Source organism: Myotis lucifugus, unplaced genomic scaffold (assembly GCF_000147115.1).
Source record: "Myotis lucifugus unplaced genomic scaffold, Myoluc2.0 scaffold_43, whole genome shotgun sequence".
Lineage (NCBI taxonomy): Eukaryota > Metazoa > Chordata > Mammalia > Chiroptera > Vespertilionidae > Myotis > Myotis lucifugus.
The window spans coordinates 5,597,232-5,612,172 of NW_005871091.1; the positions used below are offsets into that span (position 1 = coordinate 5,597,232).

Genomic DNA, 14,941 nt, shown 5'->3' on the forward strand with positions numbered 1-14,941 from the left:
TGATGGATGAAAATTAGTTGCTCACCGCACATTCTGGATTATGAACTATTCAGAAGAACAAACTGTTGTGGGAGAAATACCGTGGGGGGAAAGGGCATACAGCGGTTGTTTTGAAAGTTATTTCCTGAGAAATCCAGGGGCTGGCTCTTACTCTAGGGGGTGACTCTGGGCAAGGCACTTACTTTTTGGGGAGCTTCAGCTTCTCTGTAGAGTAGAGCAGGTGTGTGGTGAGAGCAGGTCTCCAAAACCCCATCGAATTCTTTCTATCTCCTAATACAAGATTTTAATGTTGAAGGAAATGTAATGAAAAAAGAAAAGTGCTCATGTTGGCACTGTTACCAGAAACTTTTAGTTTGTTCAGTAAGACCACTGCGGGCATGTGAGGCCATGCCCTCTAGATTTAGGGTTGAGCTTCCATCTAAAAAGAAAATATAGTCATGGGAAGTAGTTCCTGTTTTTTTTTTTTTTTATTTTGCTAAGTGGGGAAAAACACCCCCCTATCTTGTGCTTTTAGCATGTCTTCCTCTTCCCCTCTCCTTTTTAATATTTCTTTTCTCTCTTTGAAACTTACCTGTGAAGTTCAAAGGGTGCGCCATTTTGGTGAGACGGGGTGGAGGGGCAGTGTGGTAGGTGCTGACGGGGGGGAGGGGGGGGAGGGGGGGGCGACGGGGGGGGGGAGGGCTTGGGGGGGTCCTCACTTCCCCCTTCACACCAGCTTCCTGCGAACGGATATGTTTTTCTTTTGCCAGCATCACTGAGTCTCTCTGGCATTTCCCGTTTTGGTTTAGGAAAACGTTAATAGAATTCACAATCCCAGCTGTCACTTGGAGACCCTTTTGTAAGTAGCATATGGCCTACCCTCTTATTTCACTGTCCCCAGGGTGTCTCGGCAGAAAGGAGTCACCCACCCCCTATTGCTTTCTGTCCCCTTACTCAGCTTTATTTTTCTTTATTATTCTGACCACCCTCTGCTGTAACCACCCACTGTTGTTTGTCAGTTCTCCACTTCCTTGCTGGAGTTCCTTGAGAGCAGGGACTTGGCTTCTTTCGTTCACTGCTGAATCGCCAGTGTCTAGAACAGCACCAGACACATAAGAGGAACTCAGTCAATATTTGTTGTGGCGAATAGAAGTCTTGTAAAGTTCAGGTTGCAGTTGTTTGTTCAGTGAATAGATGGTGAATATTTGATTCACTATTCACCTTCCTGGGGAATTACACAATAATCAAGCTTTACACTATGCAGTTCTTAGGTCTTCCAAGGTATGATTGGACTTGTGGAGAATGTTAATTGTTATAATGGAAGGCAAGTTCTTATTCTGGTTGCAGGGGTGAGGGGGGGGGGAGGAGGAAAAGTCAGGCTATTGATGTATATAATTTACATACAGTTAAGTTTATCCTTTTTAAGTGAGCAGTTCGGTGATAAATGGGCGTAGTTATATAACCACTACCAAAATCGTGGTGTGGAATGTTTGCATCACTCTGTGCCCCTTTACAGTCTGTCCTCTCCCCCACCCATAACCACTGCCACCACTCATCTGATTTCTGTCCCTATTGTTCCATTTTGCAGAATGTGAGAATGAGTGGAGACCTACAGTATGTTGTTTTTGGTGTCTGGCTGGTTTCTACTAGCTGAGGCTTTTGAGATTAATCCATTCTGTTGCATGTATCAGTAAGTTGTTCCTTTATATTGCCGAGTAGTATTCCATTGTAATCTATTCACTAGTTGATGGACATTTGGGTTGTTTTCAGGACTGTTCTATATAGGACTTCTACAAAATTCATGTACAGTTGTGTGAACATACGCTGTCATTTCTTTCAGGTAAATACAGTGGTTTCCTTTATCTGTGGTTTCAGTTATCCGCAGTTAACCACAGTCCAAAAACATTAAATGGAAAATTCATAACAAAGCAATTCATAAGTTTTAAGTTGGCTGCCATTCTGAGTAGCATGGTGAGATCTTGCACTATCCTGTTCTGTAAGGCCTGGGACATGTATTATCTCTTTGTTAAGCAAATTCACACTTTATATATGTTTTCTGCCTGTTAGTCCCTTAGCAGCCATCTCAGTATCAGATCGACGGTCACCGTATTGCAGTGCTTGTGTTCAAATTACCCTTATTTTACTTAATAGTGTCACATAACTTTTACTACACTACCTTGTCATAATTGCCCTACTTTATTATTAGTGACTGTGGTTAAGCTCTTACTGTGCCTAATTTATAAATTAAGCTTTATGATAGGTATGTATGGATAGGAAAAACCATAGTCTAAAGGCTTTGGTACTATCTGTGGTTTCAGACATCTGCTGGGGGTCTTGGAACACATCCCCTGTGGATAAGGGTGCACTGTTATACCTCGGGTGGGATGGCTGGGCTGTATCCTCAGTCTGTGTGTAACTGCAGGAACTGTTGGGCAAAGTTGCTGTTCCATTTTACATTCCCACGAGCAGTGTATGGGAGTGCCCATTGCTTCACATACTCACTAACACTAACATTTAAAACATTTTAGTAGTCCCAGTGGGTGTGTAGTGGTAGTTCATTGGGGTTTTTAAAAATTAAATTAATTTTTTCTTTTATTATAATGAAACCTGGTTTTGCTTGGGGGTTTCTCTTTTTAGCCTAAGGGAAATCTGTAGGTCTATTGCAAAAGCAATTAAAAATAGGGGGAGGATTTTGGCTGCTTTCTCTTCTCTTTTTTTTAATGTTATTTTTAAATTACAGTTTACATTCAGTATTATTTTGTATTAGTTTCAAGTGTACAGCATAGTAGTGAGACAATCATATACTTTACAAAGTGTTCCCCCAATATTTCCAGTGCCCTCTGGCACCGTGCGAAGTTACTACAATATTATTGATGATAGTCCCTGTGATGTACTTTATACCCATGACTATTTTGTAACTGCCAATCTGTACTTGTTAATCCCTTCACCTCTTTCACCCAGTCCCCCATATCCCCTCCCTTCTGGCAACCAGCAGTCTGCTCTCTGTAACTATGAGTCTGCTTCTATTTTGTTTGTTCGTTTATTTTGTTCTTTGGATTCCACATAGAAGTGAAATCATATGATATTTGTTTTTCTTTGAATGACTTATTTCATTGATCATAATACTCTCTAGTCTCTAGGTCCATCCAGGCTATCACAGATGATAAGATTTCATTCTTTTTTTATGGTCAAGTAATACTCAGCAACTAATGATGTTGAGCATCTTTATTTTAGGTCATGTTTTAGCAGTCCGTTGTATTTTCTAGATATGAATAGCTTTAAAATGGCAATTGAAGTGAAAATTTCTTTCAAAAATGGGCCAAAGTTTAGACAGTCACTTCCTCCAGGCACAGAAGAAAGGTGAGGGTATGGAAACTGTTGAATTTGGACAAGGGTGCTCCACCTGTGTGACTAATAACAAGACCTGGGAAGTACATGGAGCACTTGGACATGAAGCGTGGCCAAAAGCATGTTCGTGGCTCCCCTGGCCTTGGAGGGCCTGCTCCAGGCTTAGCTAAACCCGCTGTTTGTGGAAAGCTGACCTAGATTCAATTACATTTCCCTGGATGCCGCAGGAGTCACCTGGGAAACTCAGCAGTCCTCTGTGGCCATCACAAGTGTGTGGTGGAAGCCTGCTGAACATGGAGCTCCCTCCCTGGGGACACTTTGCCTGAGTTAGTTAATCAAGCTTGAGAAATCGGTTACTGCAGGCCCAGACATGCCACCACCCTTAGAGTCTGAAGCCCTATTTCTCATGTCCATCTCTTAATTAATTAATTAATTAAGCAGACAGTCCCCAAGTGCCTACTACGTACCAGGTACTATTTTCCTTACTAGGGACAGGAGTGGCCCCTGCTGGCACTCAGAATGTGGGAGACGCGCAGCAATGGAAAGCAGGCTGTCCGCAGAGCACCGGTGTCAGTGTCCGGGAGGTGACCAGGAAATGTGACCCAGTGACAGCTAAATGGAGACCTATGCTAGGACCAGGTCACACCAGGAAGTCCCAGGGACAGGAGAGAGAGTGGCCCAGTCAGAGCCTGTAAGGAGTTTTCCAGGCATCAGGAGGTGGGAGTGTCGAGAGAGGACACCAGGTAAACAACAGTGAGGATTGAACTTGATCCTCAGATGGTGGTTTTAAGTGGGGGAGTGGCATATTCATGTATTTGGTGTCGTGAATAACGTTGGTTGCTCTGTGGTAAATGGATGGGAGTGGGGTAAGACTGGGGGCAGGGAGCCCAGCCACGTGGCTGGTGCCAGTGAGAGTGGCCTGTGGACTGGCAATGATTGTGAAGTGGGATCCTTTCCAGCCAGTAACTGGAAATGTGCAGAAGGGCAGGAGTGAGTGTGCTACTAGCTCTGAAACATTGAGAAATCTAGTAAACAGAACTGCTTTCTTTATAGCTTTCAGTTTATTTGTTCTCTCGCTTTTTGGGAAACTGATGTAGAAATGTCCCTTTGGCTTCAGTTACCTGAGCAGAGGGGTTTGGGCTCTGCCAAACCTGCTTCTTTGGACAGAATTGCTCCTTCCCGTGATCACTGCGTTTTGAGGTGGGAGGAGGGAATTACGTGGGTGGCCAGGGCCATGCCAAGGGGGGCGGGGGCGGGAACTGGGGCAAGAATTCTGCCTGTTTGCACCCAGCAAAGCCAGAGCAGAACCTTCTACCGCCGCTCTGGGCTACTTCTTGCTAACCTTATCTGAGTGTCCCTTGGAGGGTCCCTAGGGTCAGAACCAGCATGTAGAGACCCACGGACTCAAATTTTAGGAAAATACTCTACCCCAAATCTCCTCCTGCGTGCCTTTTATAGAGGTGTGTCTTCCCCCTTCTGAGAGTCTCCACTCAGGTGTAGGGGAGGCAATTCTGTGCTCTGGACTCCAACGCTAGGATATTTCTATCTTGTCTTTTCTACTCTGCCCTTCTACCTTTCCAGACACCCACCCGATGGATTTACTAGAAATGATGGAATAGAAAAGAACGTTTGGACAGCATTTCTGTGCTGGAGGGTACCGACAGCACAGAGAAAGATAAGAGGAAAGAACTTGTTTCCGGAAAGGCTTGTGCAAGGGTACATAGGTGGGAAGCTGGGACTGATGCACCTCTGGGCTTTTTGTACGAGGTTACATTTTCCCTTTTTAAATTACAAACGTGTGTTCTAACCTCCTCATTGTTGCCTTGGAAATCTGAAAAGATTCATGTCGCTTCTAAATCAACGAAGTGATTGCTGGAGAGTAGCTTTTGCAGGAGAAAAACTAGCTAATAATTTATTTCAGTGTTTCTGGAGTGTAAGCCCTGTCCTAGGCTCCTTCGGAAACGCTGGGATTACAAGCACAATGACATCCTGCTCTCTGTGCGCAGAGGCCAGTTATCTTTAAACAACAGATTGCAAACTGACTCGGTGCTGGCTTACCTCTTCCTCTTTTTGGAGTGAGAACTTTTTTCCGAATTGCCAAGGAATGAATTTGAATACATAATGAATGAATGGGTCATGCCTTCTACACAGATACTGCAAATTCCCTCCACTCGCTTTTCTTCTCTAGAAGTTTTTAATCCAAGTCTTTGTGGCGTGGGGGACAAAAGGGTAAGATCCTACTAGGGGCTGACGTTTGCACTGAGATCTGATTAGCACTAGTGGACTTTTAGCCTACTACCTTGTTTTGTGTCCACAAGTGGTCACTACATTCTTAGCTCTTTTTGCTGACTGTTCCTCATGCCTAAATCCCACTCCCACCTCTACGCCACTACCCGCCACGATGACTGACTGAGCCACTTTAGAAGTAAAGTTGGTTTCTGCTGAGAGTTCATGGCTGTGGAGTGCCAGCAGGGCCCAGCTTTAACCTGTGTATCCCTCCCTTCTTCTATTTTTTGTTTCTCTGCCCCTCCCCCAACTTTAACTCTAGTAGGACTACTTGGGATTATTCCAGCATTAAGTGAATACAGTTGTTGCGTGGGCGATTGAGACACGTGTTGTATCCCCTGTTTACGAGAACCTCCCCTTCTAGTACGGCAAAGCAGTCCTCCACGGAGGCACCGGTGACACCTGGCAAGGAGCAGCTGGGCCCTTCCTGCAGGTGCAGATGGAGCAAGGCCAGAGGGTACAGATGTCTGGGCAGTGGGAGCCTGTCGGTTTCACGGGCGATGCTCCCCACCCGCCTTAGCTGACTTGTTTCTCCATGGGATGTTGTTTTTCTTTCCGAAGACACGCTGCACTGGGGTTGTCCTCACCACCTGGGAGCCAGGTGTCAGTAGCATTGCCTCGGTGTTTATTCACAGTCGTCCTAAGACACACGGTGGCTTTCCAGATTGGGAAACTGCTTTGCCAATGGTGGTGTTTATCATATGTACGACTCAACAATGTTGTATGAGCGAATTGAAGGAAATAGCATAAATTACACCAGGTTCATTTTATGTGAGGGGAGGCATTTCCATAGAGAAGGGAGCCAGGTCCCTGGGATGCCAGGCTGCCACTTCCAAACTCAGTGTCTCCACCACCTCAGATTGCTCACTTCAATCTGCATAAGTGTATTTTTAAATATATATATATCTTATTGATTTTTTACAGAGAGGAAGGGAGAGGAATAGAGCGCTAGAAACATCGATGAGAGAGAAACATCGATCAGCTGCCTCCTGCACACTCCCTACTGGAGATGTGCCCGCAACCAAGGTACATGCCCTTGACCGGAATCGAACCTGGGACCTTTCAGTCCGCAGGCCGACCCTCTATCCACTGAGCAAAACCGGTTAGGACATAAGTGTATTTTTCATCCCCAAATTGCCACACCCGTGGAGCGAAAATGATTAGGATTGTAACAGCTAGCTCCCGGGCTGTCCCCAGAAAACTGCCAGAATCCCTGTTTACCGGAGAAGCCCGAGGCCGGAAGTCGGGGACTCATGACCTATTGGGGACCTATTGGGAAGCAGTCATGACGCAGTGCTGGGATTGAGGGCTCAGGTGAGGGGGCTGGAGCAACAGCCCTCATTGGCGTACGTCTGGCTTCGCAGCAATAACTGACAGCTCTCTCCCTGCCTGCTTTATCTTTCAGTTAATGACCAGCCACAGCGTCCCTGCTGTGAGCTCGGGCCACTGCCTCCACACTCCCAGCCACGCTCAGGTTGCCGTGGGCGCCAGCTGAGCTAGCATGGCGTGCTGGCCTCAGCTGAGGTTGCTGCTGTGGAAGAACTTCACTTACAGAAGAAGACAAACAGTAAGCTTGGGTTTCTTGGGGTGGAGGGCGTTCTCCCTTGCTTCACTTCATGGTTTTGAGCTGGGGATTGGAGGAGAGAGGAAAGGAAGTCTTGTTGGTTTTCTCAAAGTGAGTGAATGAATGTGGCCCTTGGTGGGCTCTGTCACTTATTATCGAGGGCAGAAATGTTAGCTTTGGGTTTTGCTAGTGCCCAGGCATGAGTTCCGACCTCTGGAATGTGGCACAGAATTGCCCCCAGCCGTTCCTTCGCCTCCTTTCCTACAGCTCCCGGGGCCATGTGGCTCTCCGAGAGCCCCTCACGGGCCCCTGTACTGCGGGCGGTAGGAATGAAGTGAGTTAATGGCCCAGCTTGGAGAGAGACTGGATCTTTTAGTGCCAGTGTGGACTCTCTCAGCTTTGACTGCAAGCCTGGAGGAAAATAAAACGGAAAATGGTTTTATTCCTGTGGAGGGTTCAAAGCCATTCACTGCCTGGATGGGACAGTAATTCTTAGATCATCTGTAATGCGTAGGTGAATGGTATTTTTCCACAGAGGAAGGCGAAGGCTGTAAGGCATGGTGAACTCCTTGAAACTCAATGCCAGCTCTTCGCTTCTCTATCTCAGAACACTCTTAGAAATCCCATCTAGTCTCCTGGGTTTAGCTGTACCTCTCTGTAGTTAGCATCTAAGTCTGTTTTCTGCCCTGCCTTTTTCCTGAATTCTGAGCCTGCATCCCCACTTTGCTGTCTTAACGGAGCTTAACGTAACCAAAATGATCATCTTTCTTAGACTCAGAGAGCTAGGAGGGACCTTGGAGATAATTTAATATAGTTTCTCAGACTAGAATACCATTTGGACCTTTCTAAAACAAAAATGTTAAGGTCCGTTTGTATTCATTAAATTTCTTTTTGTTATAATGTTACTTAAATATGTACATATGTGAAACTAGACACCCCCCCCTTATTGTATATGCTATTATAAACCATATGATCACTTACAAATTAAATGCAAACCAAATCGCAAAACCAATACAATTCAAATGGATGTAGTAAGACAGCTGACATTGTTTAGCTCAACCCAAACCATGAGGAGTGACGTGAATGTGGTAGGGGATGCTGTGGTGCCATCCTGTGAGTTTGGACAGTCTATGTTCTAAGGGTTCAGTTCTCCAACCATTTTTCCCATGACCTTCATTTGATACCATTTGGCTTTCATTTGGCCCAATCTCGTCATTCATAATTCACGTCTGCATCTGTTCCTTCCTCATTAGTCTGCTATAATTATGGTGCCAACACAATCAAACACAAATATAAACTTAGGCTTTGAAATCTTGTGCCAGAACTTGGTTATAAAAGAGGCATTTGGAAAATCCAGATATGTTTATTCAAGTTTGTTTAGATGACCACGAAAATGAAAACACAAAATGGTTAAAATTCTCACAGGGAACTCACATGTAGTCCATTGAAAATATACTCCCCAGCCCCTACCCCTCACACAGATTCCAGTTTGAGGAACAGCGATTTTGTTTAGCCCTTCTCATTACTAGTGGGGACCTGAATCCCAAGGTCACTAATGAGAGAGTAGGAACTAGAATCTATGTATCTAATGTATCCTGCCTGTCTTAGTGATAATAATAATGGTAAAATATAAAACCTAATCTATATATTTAAAGCCTAAGTGACCAAATGACCGAAGGACTGTCGCTATGAGGTGCACTGACCACCAGGGGGAAGATGCTCAATGCAGGAGCTGCCCCCTGGTGGTCAGTGCACTACCACAGCGGGAGTGCCGCTCAGCTGGTGCCAGATGCAGGGCTCACAGCTGGCGAGTATGAGCCTCTCCCTATAGGGACTGACTGGGCATGAGCCCGTGGCAGGCGGCAGGCGCAGTGGGGCTGGGATGAGCCAAGGCGTCAGGCAGGAGTGGCAGGTGTTGAACTACCAGTTTTGGCCCAATCCCTGCAGGCCACACTGAGGGACCCCACTGGTGCACAAATCTGTGCACCGGGCCTCTAGTATTATATAAGGAAGCAAACACTTAGAATGAGCTTCCATGTGCTAGGCACTCAATAGTGCATTATTAACTGGGTTAATCTTTTTGTGACTCTGTGAAGTACTCTTATGTCCTTGTTGTGGCTGGGGAACTTGCAAGGTCCCCAGAAGCACATGTCGGGTTCAAATCCAGGCCTTCTGACTCCAGAGTGGGCACTCTAAACCACTATGGCAAATTTGCTTTTCAGTGGTAACATTTTTTTTTAATCCTCCCTCTCAAGATCTTAAAGTTTCCGACTTCTTCACCTTTCCCCCTGCCTCCCATGGCTCTTCCTAGAGTCTGGTGTTCCCAAATTCATCTCTCATCCTCATTTCTTAGCTATGTGTCGTTCCGATCTCCTGCCTCTTCTCATCCTGGTTATAGCAGCCCGCACGATAGGAAATCATTTCTTCTGTGGTGTGTCCATTAGCCAGTGAGTAGTGGGAAGAATCATACCATCTTAGCAATGAAAGGATGTCTTCAGGGTAGTACAGTCCAAGCCTCCATTTTACAGATAACAATACTGAGGCACAAAGCAGGGAAGGAATTTCCCTGTGGTCAACCAAGGAATCAGAGTCCTGTAACAGGATGTGGGGGTTGGTCCATCCAGAATGGACCTGTCTCCACTGGTCTTGAGCGTGTTGCTTCTTGCTCAATGTAGTGCATGGGTTTAACGAGAGTTAAGATTGGAGAGATAGGCAGGCTTAAGTCAAGGCAATTTGCAGTCTTATGCCAGAGTGCCTGTTGAAGGAAGAAGTAGGGACACAACATCCTGATACAAAAGGGCTTTCCTAGATTGTATATCACTGCCTGCTGGCTGGTGGTCCAGTTAGTTACCTCCCTTCCTGATTTCTAGAAGATTTGCATTTTGCTGAGCCAGAAAGAAGGGTGTTTCAGGTCCCAGGTGCTTAGATTGTCAGAGTTGGAAAGATCTGGCCTGCTCCATGGGAAGTCAGCAGAACTGGGGTTTGGGCCAGAGGACAGGAGTCCAGGCTGGGTCTTCCATGGAAGTAGCACAAGAACCAATTTCCTTAGGCCCAGCCTTCCCCGTCCCTCCCCTCCGCCCCCCGCCCCCTTTTTAAAGCAGGCTTGGCGTTCTTTGCACTAAAGGTTTAAAGTCCCTGGATCTTAAGTTCTGACTGGTAGCGACATCCCAGTGCACCTGGCTTGGATTTCTAGATGATATTGTTTAACATTGGAACCTGCTCAGGGTTTTGGTGCCACTTTGTTAGCTCACCTAGTCAGAACCAGTCCTTCCCATTAGGCGGGGAAGAAGCTAGTTCTTGCCCACAGTGAACAGAAAATCATTGCTCATTTCCCTTCTGCCATCCTGGAGTGTACACACGTGGAGTGTACACACTTGGCCCCAGAGCCTGGCATCAGGGATATGCTCAGTAAGCATTTGCTCAGTGAGTGGTGCATGTGCAGGTCTCAAGGAGGCTCCCCTGCTGCAGGGGCCTTGTGTGCTGCTGCCAGGAAGAATAGAAAGACTATGTAGAAGCTGAAAGACTGTGTAGAAGGTGGGACCTGCCAGTACTCCCCAGAGCTACCCTGTTGAGAGGCCGTTGTTTTGTTTGCTGATGAATTCTGGGGGACCTCTCTCCGGTGTCCCCTTTGTGCAAAATCATGGGGACCATCAGCCAGGGTTAGCTTTCTGCTGTTCTTGTTGGGCAAAGAATACATTGAAATTGAGTTGCGAAAGTTGGGTGCAAAGCTCAGTTTGGGTTCAGAGTAACAGTTAACCTGTGTGGGTGGCAGTCATTCAGTACAACAGGGCTTGGGGGACAGGAAGAGGGATCAGAGTTTTTCTGAGCCTCATCTGGTATTAGGCTGAGCCAGAGGCCAAGGTCCCATAGTCAGAGTACGGCCATATTGCCCCCCCCCTTTTTTTTTTTGCCTTTGCTATTAAATATTTTCTCAATCAGATCTGACTGGCCACGTGGCTGGGAAAATAGATAATTCTAGTTATTGCATACATTAGAGTATTGGGCATTGTTTAATGATAGGAATAAGCTATCAAAAATTAAAACTCTTTACTTAAGAGCCTTTATAGAATTTTACACAATAGATGAAAACTTCCATATCCCCTCCCCATTTCCATTTTAACCTGATACACTTCTTCCCTGTCCTTGCCTGGCAGTGATAGTTCAAATCCAAATAATCATTCTAATCGTTATCTAAATTCTAATTCAATTCTGACTCCAGGTTGGCCACCATATGCCATTGGGTTTAGGGGAAACTGATTTCTCCTAGGTTTTAGTTTTCCCTTCTGTGGAATGGAGAACATTAGAACAAATAGCCATTTATCGTTTCATTTGGGTAGATGTTTATGGAGCATCTAGTACATGTGGGACGGTGAACTGGGCACATAGTGGTGAACCAGACATGATTCCTGTCCTTAAAGAAGTAAGAAAAGCAGGTATAAGACACATCATTATGTAAGTAAATATATAATAACACATTGTGGTAAGTGTCATGAAGACAAAGTGTGGTTCTGTGTTGGATACTGCCAGGCTGTGGGTAGGGACTTAATTTAGAAGGAAAGGTCATGACATTTAAGTTTCAGCAGCCATTAGCCAGGGGAACATCAGGAGCCTAGAGATCAAGGGCACTGTATTCCCGGCAGAGGCACAGAGTGTGAAGGCCACGGAGCCTAACACATGTTCCCGAGTCAAGGAAGAGAAAAGCCAGTGGCGCCGGTGGCGCAAATGCAGACTGGCTGGGCACGAGCTGGGAATCGGCAGGGCCAGGCCATGCAGGGCTTTGCAGTTGGCAAAGGGCAGTTGAGTTTTAGTTTATGTGCAAAAGGAGTCCCGGAGGGTCAGTTTGTGCCTGGTCCTCGGCACTAAGGGGACGTGAGTGACGACAGCCCAGGGAGACAATTGAAGTCATTACATGCACGTGTTCCATTTTATTGTTTCTTTCTTTCACTGAACATTACTCGCTGTGTCTGTTCCCAAATTTCCAAATAATCTTCATATTTATAATAATGATTCTTGATGCGTAGGCTGTGTTTTGTAAGCACTTTTATATGCATTATCTTGATGTTCACAGCGATCCTCAGAGGTGTGCATTACAGCTCCTGTTTCACAGTGAAGAACATATTATAGGTTAGTAAAGTAGTTAGAGGTTAGAGGAAGAATTACATCTTATGGTCCCAAATCTACCCTGGGGCTGAGTCCATTGACATTTCTGGGAGCTTTACAATAATCTATCAACACAGTTTTTATTTTCTAAGTTTATTCTCTATTGCCAACATTTAGATGGTTTCCAGCATTTGCTGTTACGAATGAATTACTATGAAGATTTTATACATCTAGCCTTTTCTTACTTTTGTATTGTTTCCTTAAGCTACAATCTCAGGAGCAGGATTACTAGGTCAAAGGGGAATGGCCCTTGAAGTCTGTGATCAGATGTCCTTCCAAAGGATTAAACCAATTTAAAAAGCCACCATCAATGTATGAGAGGGCAGGTCTGGGTTTTTAAACAAATGTTTTTCCCTCTAGCATTGCTCTGATTTGATCTTAAAGATTTCACTTTCATTTACACAGACCTAATGGATGTGTATGGTATCAGGGATGGGTTTAAAAATAATTTTTCTTTACATTCATATCATATCATCCTAGCAGCTTTTATTAAACAGTGATTCCTAGTTATTTTTGGGACATTTATTGAACTGTTATGTCTGTAGGGAGCTCTTTGGGGGTTATTTGTTTGGTCATTTGGTATGTATTTTTTATTTTGATGCTGATACAGCACAGAGTGTGTTATTACTTTGAACACTGAGATCTGGGGCAACTCATTGTCCCACACTCCCCTTTTGCCTCTCAGAACGTCTTTGATAATTTCATCTCTTTCTCTTTCCCATTAAATCTTATTACCTTACCAAGTTCTAAAAAGTATCCTATCCTTATGTAATGCCCAGGGACATTTGGTGATATTTGGAGACATCTTTTGGTTGTCACTGCCCTGGGCGGGGGTGGTTGGTAGAGTATCTGGATGCGGTGAGCATCCTACAGTTCACAGGAGAGTCCCCTCAACAGTCACCTGTGTCAATAGTGCTGCTCTTGAGAATGGCACCTGCTCTCCAGGTGTTCGCTCGGAGCATCCCATGTTAGAGCTGAGGAGTAACGAGACAGAAGGCACAAAGTGGTGCCTTTGGTGCTCCCAGAGCAGCTCAGCGTAGCAATCACTTAAACATCAGAATTACGTACTATTTTAACACCCAACACTAAAGGGAGGCTCCTGAGGGTCTGACTTTGGTGAGAAACGCCTTTTGAAAACAGTGTTCCTCTCCGGGGGGAGAGATGTGGAGGTGGGTGGGTAGGTACCAAAACAAGATTTAGAAGAGTTTCCTATAGGGGTTTATAACAGTAAAGCATCAGTTTTATTTCCAAGCTATTTCTGAGGGACTACGTGAAGGAAAAGTGCTAAGTCTAGGGATGGGAGAAATCTTATTGGATGATGACTAGAGCCAGAATGGCAAGCCTGGCAGTTAGGTTTCTAGAAGGAGACTATTAGGAAAAGAAATGCCTAGCATGGTCGGGTGGCTCAGTTGGCTGGAGCATCGTCATGTTCACCAAAAGGTTGTAGGTTCGATTCCCAATCTGGGCACATAGCTAGGTTTGGGGTGTGATACCCCATTGGGGCGAGTATAGGAAGCAACTGATCAATGTTTCTCTCTCACATCTATGTTTCTCTCCCCTTCCATTCCCCTCTCTCTAAAAACCAATAAAAACATATCCTTGGGTGAGGATTTTAAAAAAAACAAAAAACCTAGAACATCCCCCTGAGTTTGTAAGGTGAATTTTTTGTTGAATGACACGTATAATTTTAGAGGTGTATCGTAAAAGGGCATGGATTAAGTTTTTTCTCACCATGAGTTTTCTGGTTTGGGTGATATGAGCTTTGGAGGCAATCTCTCCATTCATTCATACATTTTAGTAACTCAGGCTACCAAGGAGTTTGAGAGATCAATAACCTAGATACTCTCGTAATAGTGGTGCTTAGTGGCTAAGAGCAGGGACCTTTGAATCAGGCTGGCTTTGAATCCTGGCTCTGCTGTTTACCAACCTTATAGCCTTGGCCAGTATAGTAACTCTTTAAGCCTGTGTTCTTATCTGTAAAAGGAGTATAATAGTATTAATGAGGTTGTTTGAAGGTTAACTGAGTTAATATATGTAAAGTACTTAGAACACTGGTATTTAATAAGATCTGTTTAAGTGTGCGCCATTATTGTTATTATCAGTCTTTTTCTTACCTCTTTTTCATATCTGCTTACACCCACTGGCAGATTTTTTTCCCTTTGCTATCAGTGCCATGGGGAAGAGCCAGTCAACCAACTATTTTGACCATCTGCTGCCCTACAGGGTCCTAGATGTGGGGGCTGCAGAGATGCCCGGGAACATTAGGCTTGATTCATTGGGTCAGATCAGGCTGGTGAGCAATAGACGAAGTGGCCATCTTAAAGGGTGTGTGGCCTGAATGTCTCTAGGAGAGGCATGATGAATGCAAACGGACAGATCTAGGGGTTAGTGGGTCTGGGTGCCAGTGCTGGGGGGCTCCCCTTACCAGGCTGTGGCTCATAACACGTTTGAACCATAGTTTCTTCACTTTTGGAATGGTAATCATACAGCCGTTCTCACAGAGTTATTGTGAGAACTAAATGTAAGAGATGAGATGTATAAAAATCCCGGGTACACAGTAGGTGGTCAGTATTGCCTGAAGCTATAATAAATCTATAGGCCATG

At 45.1% G+C, this 14,941-nt stretch overlaps 1 protein-coding gene across 1 annotated transcript in view; it reads left to right on the forward strand.

Annotated features, from left to right (window-relative positions):
• ABCA1 (ATP binding cassette subfamily A member 1) overlaps window positions 1-14,941 on the forward strand; it is a 111,613-nt gene that overhangs the window by 13,364 nt on the left and 83,308 nt on the right. Inside the window, exon 2 of the mRNA XM_006088067.3 lies at window positions 7,019-7,180. Coding sequence (XP_006088129.1) covers window positions 7,115-7,180 — 66 coding nt within the window. The 5' untranslated portion in view covers window positions 7,019-7,114. The remainder of the gene's footprint in view (window positions 1-7,018; window positions 7,181-14,941) is intronic.